At 52.3% G+C, this 10,908-nt stretch overlaps 1 protein-coding gene across 1 annotated transcript in view; it reads right to left on the bottom strand.

Annotated features, from left to right (window-relative positions):
* Positions 1-10,908, bottom strand: part of ITIH5 (inter-alpha-trypsin inhibitor heavy chain 5) — a 73,988-nt gene that overhangs the window by 9,045 nt on the left and 54,035 nt on the right. The window contains exons 8-10 of the mRNA XM_040645444.1: positions 5,770-5,938; positions 2,819-3,128; positions 28-581 (exon numbers count right to left, since the gene is read on the bottom strand). Coding sequence (XP_040501378.1) covers positions 28-581; positions 2,819-3,128; positions 5,770-5,938 — 1,033 coding nt within the window. The remainder of the gene's footprint in view (positions 1-27; positions 582-2,818; positions 3,129-5,769; positions 5,939-10,908) is intronic.

Genomic DNA, 10,908 nt, shown 5'->3' with positions numbered 1-10,908 from the left:
GCGCGGGGGCTCCGCGCACCTGCTCACCTGGCTGCGGGCTGGCGCCCCGCAGGCTCTGCATCACGGTCTCAGGGCCCACGGCGGCCGACACGCCCTGCGCCTCCTCCAGCTTCTCCGGCTGCCCCGCCGACCGCAGGTGCATGGCCGTGAGCGGGGTGAGGAAGCGGTAGGCCAGGGCCAGGGCCTGTGCCTTCTGCCGCAGGCGCTCCCGGTCCTGCTCGTCGCGGCTGTGCCGCCAGGAGCTCAGCAGCTCCTTCACCGTCAGGTAGCTCCACAGCCGCTCCACGTGGTTGCGCGGCTCGGCGCCGGCCTGGGGCCTGGCGCTTCCCGTCTCGCCGTGCCCCGCCCTCTGCGGCTCCACCGGCACGTCCGTCTTCAGGATGACGAATTTCTTGCTGTTGCTGGCCGTGACCTCCACGTGCAGCTGTCCCACCTTGCGGTCGGCCAGCTTCCCCGCGATGACGATCTCCGAGCCGTTGAAGTAGTTGGGAAACAGGGTCCTGGTGGTCTGCTCCACCACGGCCGGCGGATAATCGACGCGGATGTCGGAGAGGAGGGGGGTCCTGATCTCATCGTAGAACCTGCAGTGGAAGGACAGAGAGACAGAGTCGGGCCCAGCCCTGGCTGCCGACAGGACAGGTCCTACCTGCCAGGGGACCCACCGGTCTTGGAGGCCCTCAAGTCCAGCACTACCCGGCAGGACACTTCCGCTATGGAGCCGGGCAGCAGCGGCTTGAACACCAGTGGTGACAGAGAACTCACTACCGCACTGGCTTCTCGCCTCCTTTCAGGCCCCTGGAGTAGATCGCACCTTCTTTCCTGCAGTTTCACCCACTGATCTCTGTTCTCCTTCTGGAGCAACACCAGCGTTTAACCATCTGGCAAACACTGCTGTGTGCTCCTAGAAATCTTTTTGTGTCTCATCGATCCCCGCCAACTCCGTTTCCTAAACTATTCATATGATACTAACTCAAGCACCCCGAGCTGAGGGGCCGCTCCGTAACTTTCCTCTGCACATACCTATGTTTCTCAGAGGGTCCCTTAAAACACATTTCTTAGAACCAAACACATATTCCAGGTGCCCTTTAACTAGCCCATGAGCCTTGAGAAATCTCATCTTGACTCTGATACTAAGCTTGTGTGTAATGCCTATTTGCCGGCTTTAGCTTCTCTACTGGTTGTTACGAGGTTGCTTTTTGCTGAGTCAGGGGACCATCAAAACCCCCCTTCCAAAGATGTAGACGATAGCACAGGCTGTGGAAGCCAGCTCAGTCACTTCCTTGCTGTGTGTCTTGGGACATGTGACATGACCTCTCTGAACTCCAGTTTCTTCCTCTATGAAGTTGGAATGTTGAGTAGCTGCTTTGGTAGACTACGAGCTGTCCCCTCAAGCTCACTCTCCCCTTCTTTCCTAACTGAGTTCTACCCATCCAGCGATCAACTACATTTCTTTGCCTCTACTCTGGCCAAACATGGCCATGTTCTCACCAACAGACTCTGAGTAGAAGTGGTATGCACAACTTCTGCAATGCTTGCTTGAGATAAAATAGCTTCTTACTCTGGTTTTCTTTTCTTTCTCCCTCTTTGGGGCTAGAATATACAAATGACAGTGACCAGATTTCAACATTGCAGCTAAGGACGACACCCGAGGGGTGCAGAGCAACCAAAGGGAAAGAACGGGAGTCTCTGAGCGACTTCGTGGAGCAGAATCTAGCGTGTCCGGACATTACAGGCGAGGGTCGTCTGCACGGCAGCTTTACTTGGACCCTGCTACACCTGCCCCTAGGCTTTCTGTGAAGCTCGCCTGAGACAACAGGTGTAGGAGAGCCTGGCGCATCATCAGTTCTCGAAAAATGTTGGGTATTGGTGGTTTTGGTAATATGACAGTGCAGTTGGTTTGCTTCAATGTCATTGCTTTTGCTTTTGAGCGCGTTATTAAATCTTAATGTACAATGCCCTAGGTTCTCCCCCTTTGAATACAGTTTTGAATAACTGTGAAAATGTGGGAAGCAAATCTGTCTTATTATTTACATCTTTGAAACCTAGGGGTGGGGGGGGGATGGTGGCTAGCCTCATACTAAGGATCCACTTTTACTGCCCATGTCAGAGACCTCTAATTAGGTTTATCACTAATGAATAGTCTTGAATACGGCTATTCAACAGCTGCAAATCTGCCCAAACCTCACTCTTCCTTTGAAGCGTCTACCATATATGCTGTCAAGAAGATCCGCGCACATCATGTGGAACGGAGAGTCAGCGCTTCCTCGAATCAACAGCGAAGTCATACCCTGTGTTTGGCAACGTGACAGCTGTGGGAAGGCTCCAAACGGAGTGAGAAAACCTAAGATCCAGTTTCTTCTCCACCTCAAAACAGTAAGAGAATCAGCAGCCAGTTTTAACCAGCACACAAAATGGAGACAGCACTATGTCTCCTACGTATGCCTCAGGGGGAATGAAAGCAAACACACTAGACAGTGTACCAGAGAATAGACTAGAAGTGTCCAGAAGACAATTACAACCGTAAGAGCTAACTGAACACCTAACATGCAACAGCCATCCTGCCAGTACTTTACACCGGTTTCCTCATTTGATTCTGTCGACCGACCGTACTCCTCATTTTACAGATGAGGGAACTGAGCAAGACTGGCTTCAGTCTTGCCTAAAGTCATGAAGCAGGGCCTAGAATCTGAAGGCGGATCGACCCGGGTTAAACTCTCCGTAGGACGTCTCCCAGCAGGTAGTGAGTTAGGACCCCACAACCCTCCGCCCCCTTCTGAGAGCCCGAGTCTCCCTGTCTGGAGAAGACGGACGTACGGACCCGATGAGCTGCGCGCCCGCGTCGTCCTCCTCCAGAACGCGCCGTGTGAGACCGCAGTTCTCCAGCGACAGTTTCTCCAGCAGCATGAAGTCCACGTCGTTCCCGATGCCGATGGTGAAGATGCAGATTTGGCCTCGGGCGGCCTCCTTGGTGTTGTTGAGAATCTTGAGGGTGTGGGTCTCCCCGACGGTGGGTTTCCCATCGGTCAGGAAGATGATGAGGGACACGCTGCGGTCCTCGATGTCGTTGTGGGCCACATAGTCGTTGAGCAGCTTGATGGCCCTCTGCAGGGCCCCGTTGATGTCTGTGCCTGGGGAACACCGAAATGTGCCAGCTCAAGCCTGTGTGCCTGCCTCGTTCACCCGGGCACGCGGCCACCACTGCTCGAGCAGTAGCAGGAGGACGTGCGTGGGGAAAGAAGTCGCCTGCACCACCGGGGTGACGCCAGCCTATCTAGACACTTGGCACGGGTTTGCTAAATGAATGGGAATGGCCCGGAATTATCCCACTGGATGCCCCTTCTCCCGAAAGCATCTGACGGTGCCTTGGCTTGGAAGTCTTCAATGCCTTAGCGTCAATGGCTCCTACTCCTTTCCTGGGACTGGCTTTGCAAAGTGCAGGAGGGAGTTAGGTACAGGAATCTGGAGGGAGGGCAGGTCCCGGAGGGAAAGAAAGGGCACTCACTGCAGGTACACACTTAAGTACGTTTAGTAAATTTATAAAGCTGTATACTCATCACCACAATCCATCACCCCATCTGGAGTGATTTTTATCTACCCGCAAAGTGTGTGAGTGGACCAGGTAATTTCTCCCCATTGTTTCACATTCTCCAGAATTTCTGGCTATAAATAAATAAATAAATAAATAAATAAATAAATATACATGTCTAGGTCTGTGCAAACACACTGATAATTCTGAGATGCACACAGAGTCTGAACGTAAGGGAAAGTTACAGCCCAAACAGTTTTTAACATTTCTTTGGGCTCATTAACTTGCCTTTCTGGATGCCTGGCCTAGTTTCACCTGACCTCTGGATGCATGAGCCTGGACAAAAAGGCAGGTGTTTATTTTCCCTTTAATTGAGAACTTGGCAATGGTGCCAGATCTTTTATTCCATTTTAAGGCCAAGGAGAGTGCAGGCAAAGGGGCAGACTTAGCTTTCCTGGTACCAGGCACCAAGGCACAGCAGGGCCTGGAATCAAACCTACGTGAAGCCAGGGCATGTCCTGCACTCTTAAGAACAGGGAGGCGCCCTCCACAGGGAGACCCCCTAGAGCTGCCCAGCCATCCCGCAGAGAGACCACCCAGGTCAACAGAGGACCTAAGGGCACCAGCAAGAGGGACTGCTTGGGTGAAAATGGCCATGTCTGACACTGAAAGAGTTCTTCCCATGTACTGGCCACTGTTAAGCACTTCAGATATTTTAACTGATTTCATCCTCATCACAACCCCATTCTTGTCCACATGTGAGATGAGTAAACTCGGGTACAGACACACTCAGTGGCCTGTAGATGGTGGGGCTGCTTCAGGTCCAGACAGTCTGACTTCAGACCCTATGCTCCCAACCCTGCCGTTCCGCTTCTCTGAGAGGAACAGACTGACTTTCCATTCACCTGTAGAGTTTGGGGTGATGAGATGCTGAGAAAAAATAAAGGAAACTAATAAGATGTAAGGTGTGGATTCCAAAAGAACATAATACACATCAGCTGTTTCTTAAAGCCCTAACCCCACACCCTGTGCCAACACACACACACACACACACACACACACACACACACACACACATCGTTCTAACAGTGAGTAGTGCCGTTGAAATACATTCAACATAACAAATACTCACTGAGCACGAGCTGTACACGTCAGGACCTGTGCTGGGAACCAGGGGCCACACAAAGATGAGGAAGAGTTTCCTCCCTCAAGGACCTGACTGTCTTGTCAACTTCCTTCCATATTATTAAATCCAATCTTTTATCTCTCTCATCAACCGATTAATCAGTCCCTAGCCCACACTGCTGTGGAGACAGGTAGGAAGTCCCAGGGCACGTCAGAGTTCCATCCAAGCAAGATCAAGTTCTAAATGAATTTTGCAGAGAAAGTAATACATAGATGAAAGATGAAAAATGCCAGAAGACAACTGAACTGGATGTTTTATATGTTCCCCAATAACCAAATTAGGATTAACTGAGACAATAACCCCAGGAGTCTCTGTAAAGGCCCTTGTAGAAAGGGCGGAGGGAGTCTGGAGGAGCTTCCATAAACACTCCAGCCCTGGGCACCTGTCACGGGTCCTCGGTACTGGAGACAGAGACAGCAGCGAGCAGAAGCCCCGCAGTGTGCACTGAGGAACCTGCCTCCAGCACAGCTGGGCAGCATCCTGTCCTGATTCTCTCCTCTCCCTGGAATCCTGGAGGGCCTTTTCCAACCCCCGCACTCTTCCCCGGGCACCACACCCAAGCCAAGGGTGCAAAGACTCGGAGCCCATCACACTTGCCACGCACAGCATCTCCCTGGCCACCTGGTGTGCACGCTCCGCTCGCTGGCGCGGCCCTGCCAAGAGGCTAGTGGTTCAGCCGCACCGTCCCACCTGCTGTCTCCCAAGGCGCTAACTTTCGAGCACAGAAAACGTCGAACCATCTTTGGCTTTGATTCCTCACCCAAGAGCCATTTTCATAAACAGTTTCATTGTTTGGATCCAAGAGATAAACCAGGAAAGGCTTCGAAACCTATCAAGTATTTTCCCCCCTAACTTACTTGACCATCAGTTCGGGGCCTGGAAGACGAGACTTTCCAGACTTGGTGTTCAGAGAAACATAAGCTTCTGGGAAAGCTCTCGCCTTTATCTCCTTTCCTGTGATCGGCTTCAGCTTTCAAATCCTCGTCTCCTGGCAGAAAATTAGCTACTCGCTTATTATCACGTCAAAGGCCACAAGAAAACAAGGTTTCGTATTTACCTCCGGTGGGCGACATGTGGTGAATATAGATTTTGCCGTCTCTCACGTTGTCGGGAGTCACCGACACCAGATGGTCCTTCCACACTTTGATGCGGTTGGAAAATCCGATGATACTGAAATGATCCTGGGGTCGGAGGTCGTGGAGAATCGTGAACAGGGCATCCTTGGTCTAAACCAACACAGAAGCAAAACCGATCACAGCTGATCACCTTCGTCCTCGCGTTCCCTGGCTTGGAAACTGCTCGCCAGGAACAATGCTGGGGTTACTATTAAGTGCCTAAGATATAAAGGGACTTGGATAAATGTCCAGGGAGCTCTGTCACCTGGCTGGAAAAACACTGGCGTGACCATGTTACAATCACGAATGGGGGTTAACATCTAAAGTGTCACAGGCTGCTCCAAGTCGTGCTGTCTCAGGCCTCCGTACCGTCACGGTGGCGATGGAAGTTTCTTTTCCTCTGCCTGACGCCCATTTGTCACCTGACAAGCTCCTAGACACTCTTCAAAACCCAGCTGATGCGCTATATCCTGCATCGGAAACACTTCCTAACTCCTCCAAAGAGAGCTGCTCCCCTTTCCTCTAGGCGAGCACTGCCCTCAAAATGCTCGTGTTATAAAGGGCACGATGGCCCAGTCGTGATTATTTGCTTTTTATCTTTGTCCCTGACCATACTGCAAGCTCTTGGTAGTCAGCTTCCGTTCATCTTCATACCGCCCCGTGCGCAGGACAGTTCCCGACACACGGGGGGCGGAGGCGAAGTTTAGTGAATGAATGCACGATACACATTTTACAAATTGTAAGACTAAAGGTATAAATAATAAACACACTAAGAATGTAAAAGAGAACGAAAACACGGGGCAGGGGGGGCTGCAGCAGTATGAGAAGACTTCAGAGGAAGCAGGAATAGGAGGGTAAAAGGAACCAGATAGCTTGAAAGACTAGGAAGGGCATTCTGGAAAGCAGTGAAGACAAGTGAGTTGAATGAGTAAATGAGAGAGAGAGAGAGGGAGGGAAGGAGAGAAGGAAAGGGAGAGAGAGGTGTGTGGAATGCCAAGTCCTTCAGAATACAAAGGAAGTCAGAGAGACACCCGCCCCCACCCTTGAGAACCACGGAAAGATAATCCTGAGAAGGATGATGTGTAGGAAACATAGAACTGACTGCTAGATCGCGTTGGAGTAAAAATAAATCAGATAATTACAATAAACAGATGTGGGTGGAGTGCGCTAAGTGTTGACGCGGCATTAGCCAGGAAGCTGGCAGGACTTCGACTCCTCACCCTTCCTTCCACTCGGGGCCGACACAAGCCCTGCGTGAGCCTCGGACGGGCCGGGCACCGCTCCCAGCCCCGCAGTCTAGACCTCCGGGAGGCCTGAAGGTCGGCAGCTGTGAGGGGACAGGACAAGAGCTAGCAGCCGTCTTCCGAGACAACAGCGCTGGGAGCCCAAGTCCACGGCAGGCCCTTGGAAATGCTCGCGCTGCTGTCTGCGGGCGCTCAGAGCTGGCCAGGCACTGGGCGGAGGGCTTGGACAAGGGGAAGCTTGTCGCAAGACTGGGGTCTGTTTAGGGGCTGGCATCCTCAGGGATCCTTAAATAGTGTGCTAACGACCTCGAGAGGGGCCCGCCTGGCTCCTCTGCTGCTATTTTCCTCCCACTGTGATGGATGTTCTGCTCTAGGAATAGTTGTCCCAGCCTCTCCGCCCTCCTCCCCTTCGCTCGGCAACTACAGGTTTCTTAGGACCTTGTAAGGCCACAGCTGCAGCGTATCCTCACATGCACCGAGGGAAGGCAGGCCAGCGGGCTCCCATGGCTCCGTTTCCAGTTGCACTGGGACCTTCTGGATGGCCTCCCACCCCTCATCCCAAGGGGCCTGGGTAGGAGCTGCCACTGCTGCCCGTGGCCGGCACCGTCCATGAACGCGCTGGGGGCTCTTCCTCTCTGCTTAGATGGGCTGACGGCCCTGGGCGCTCTGCATCCTTGGATGGCTTAACCGGCCAGCAGAAGGTGAGTGTCCAGATAGAAGAGTAAATGCGTGGACTTCAGCTGACGTTTCTGCACACTGTGTTTACATGCTGAAGATGAACACAAACCTTGCCAGGCTTTCCAAGAGTACAGTCCAGAGAACAGGGTAAGCACATTCCAGAAAGAGCAGAGGAAGCCCAGAAAGGCAGAGAATGTGCAGTCCAAGCTTGTGGGAAGGCCTGAACTACCCTGGATGCAAAGAGGTGTCACAGGAGAGGGGTTGGTCTAAACCCTAAGGGCCTGGAGGATGACAACTGAGAAGACCTGTCGACCCTTCCAGTGCAGGCGGACGGACAGACAGACGAGAATGGTTACCGCCTCTCCCCCAGGGCCCTTTCCAACAAATATGACCTAAAGGGAAAGACCCTGCATGTCACAGCAAGCCATGTTCCTTGGCCTTCTTCCCCACCCCCAAAGCTCCACTTCCTGCCCTCCCACACTAGGAAGAAGCCTGCCTGCTGGAGACCGGGAACTCCAACACATACCACTGGGAGCGAGGATGCCCTGAAGTTAACTTATCACTAGGTGACCACCGGAGCCTGTGCAAATGTCCTCCTTGGGCACCTTTACAAATAGGCATGTACGACATACGGTTATATACTTTGTACAGAGCTTCTGTGGAGACGAATACAGTTGGTGGTTGGGTGTGATGAGTGACGGCGGCTGCATGTCCGGCATTGCCAAGCTACCCTCAGTCTCTGGGGTCATCAGAGTACTTCCAGCGTGTCACCACCGGCCATGTTTATTCTCGGGGACAAGGACGGGGCTTTCTTGGGAAAAGAGGTTCGGGGTACAGTATCCAACTGCCAGGAGGTCAGCCTGCTGGGAGGAATCAGTGAGTCTCGGGGAGAGAGGGCACTCAGGAAGAGGCAGGAAAACCATCCCCTGTGCAGAGGAAGAGAAGAGAAAGGAGCACAGGGGGTTGTGGCTGAGGAGGAGGAGAGAGTGCTTAGAGATCGGTCGGCCCCAGAGCCACGCATCTCCTCTGTGGGTGGGGAGCAGCTCCTGGAGGCGCCGGTCCATGGACACGGGCACCCACACGCTCCCTGCTGCTTACAGAGGGCAATCTGCAGACACCGGTCTACGTCCAGACCAGAACATTCCAGATGGTGTCTGGACTGAAGAAAGATGAAAGGTACACAGATACAACTAACAACATACAAGGACATACTTCGTACTATTCAGGTCGTGAGGAAGCACCTTGGCCTGCCAGGTCATTAAAGCTGCCTTTTAGTAGTAGCCATCTAGAACCGTGAAGAATGGGGACTGTTCTCTGCTTGAAACTATTTTATGGTGACAAATTCTTCTCCTCATGTGTACTTTTCTAAGGTTAGAAGGAGGAAACATTTCCTTTGAAAACAATGCATTAGAAGTTAATTCCAGCTCTGCCTTGGGGTTATTCTCAAGTCAGGCTTTTCATCTCTGTCCTTAAATTGAAGTGTTTTCAGGAACAAGGTAGATATAAATAACCACGCCCAAACTCTGTTTCCGATTCCCCACTCATTCAGTGTGGTTGGCTACGTCCCTGCTGCAGGGGGTCTTCAGGAAAGAGACATAAATGGTGCCCTCTGATGATGGTGTCCGTCCAGGGGCAGAGGCGGGTCCCTGGAGTTAGTGCGTGCCGGCCCTCAGCAGCACCATGGCCAGGGAGGAGAGCGCCCCGGAGCAGCTCTGGCCTGTGCACTTTGGGTCCCTGCGGTAAACCAGGGCAAGGGATGGAAACTTCCTCTCCCCCTTCCCTACAAAACTGACCCTCGCAGCTGCAGACTCTTGGCACAGCCCCTCGAGGAGGTGAGCATTCCACTGCGCTAACTACCACGTCATGAACGACCATTCAACATTTCACAAGCAGGGAAGCACCATATAATAAGACCCTCAGAGTGAAATGTCAGTGGAGCCCATGACAAACCCAGCTGCCTGGCCGCCCTTGGTTACCACTTCCATCAGGGTTCCCGACGACGCAGCTTTTCTCAACTATTTCTGTGTCTGCACCAAACCACACTCGACAGGAAATAACTCTGACACAAAAGGCCTTTTGTATCACAGCGTCTGGGTCCTTGGGCATCCTACAAGGGGAGCCATGACATCATAGATGAAATCCAAGTTCAAGGGTAGTAGATGTGAGCCATTCTATGTTCTCAGCAGAATGGTCATTCTGTTCTCTTAAGCAGTGCTATCACTTGCCTTATTCTAAAATGTTTACTGAGAAGTGCTCATTTTCCCGTTCATTTTTCCACATGGCCCTTTTGAATGAACCCAAGAGAAAAAGCGCCTATGATAAACAGCTTTAAAAAATCCCACAAAGAAACTTAAGCCCTTCTCACATCTGAGCTGGGCCACAAACAAGAATTGTGATCAACAGATACACACCATGAAGACAGCCCTAAGTTTCTGAGACAGAACACCAGGAAGTGGACTGTGTCCACTACAAACTCTGGCTACGGTCAGCCTGCTCCCGTGGTGGGTACAAGTAACAGGAGGAAGGGGGAGGCATATTTATACTGTCCTTCTGTTAGCCCACGGTCCTTCCTGACGCCAGCACGGGGAAGCCCTCACTACCTGAGGCGTCCTGCTCCTGGGTGTCAGTGTGTCCCTGTAGTCATTCTCTGCAAAGGGACAAACAAAATAAAAATAGTCTGTGACTCAGGGGAGCCTGGGTAGCTCAGTCAGTTGAGCGCCCAACTCTTGGCTTCGGGTCATGATCTTAGAGCCGTGGGATCGAGCCCCGCGTCAGGCTCCTCAATTAGCAGGGAATCTGCTTGGGATTCTCTCCCTCTCCCTCTGGCTCCCTCTCCGTGTCTGCTCTCTCTCTTAAAAAAAAAAGTCTGTGACTCCATGAAAGTTGGCAATATCACATCCTCACTGCAACCTTAAGTCTAAGCCCGCAGCAGGAGACTGGATGCATCGGCCACCCCAGCGTCTGTGTGCACACTCCACAGGCTTCCACTCCTGGCCCTGTCCCAAGTCTCCCTGGAGTCAGGGTCATGGTCGAGACCACAGTAACCACGACGTGCCAGGAGAAGTTGCAGTCCATGGGTATCGGTTATGCTTCAGGGGGACCATGGCATTTCAAGATCCCCAAAAAATCCATAAGAGGCAAGAGAACCTTATATCTACA

Source organism: Ursus maritimus, unplaced genomic scaffold, assembly GCF_017311325.1.
Source record: "Ursus maritimus isolate PB19 unplaced genomic scaffold, ASM1731132v1 scaffold_31, whole genome shotgun sequence".
NCBI classification, from domain to species: Eukaryota; Metazoa; Chordata; class Mammalia; order Carnivora; family Ursidae; genus Ursus; species Ursus maritimus.
Note: the sequence above shows the minus strand (reverse complement) of the source record. Positions and strands in the feature narration are given on the sequence as shown.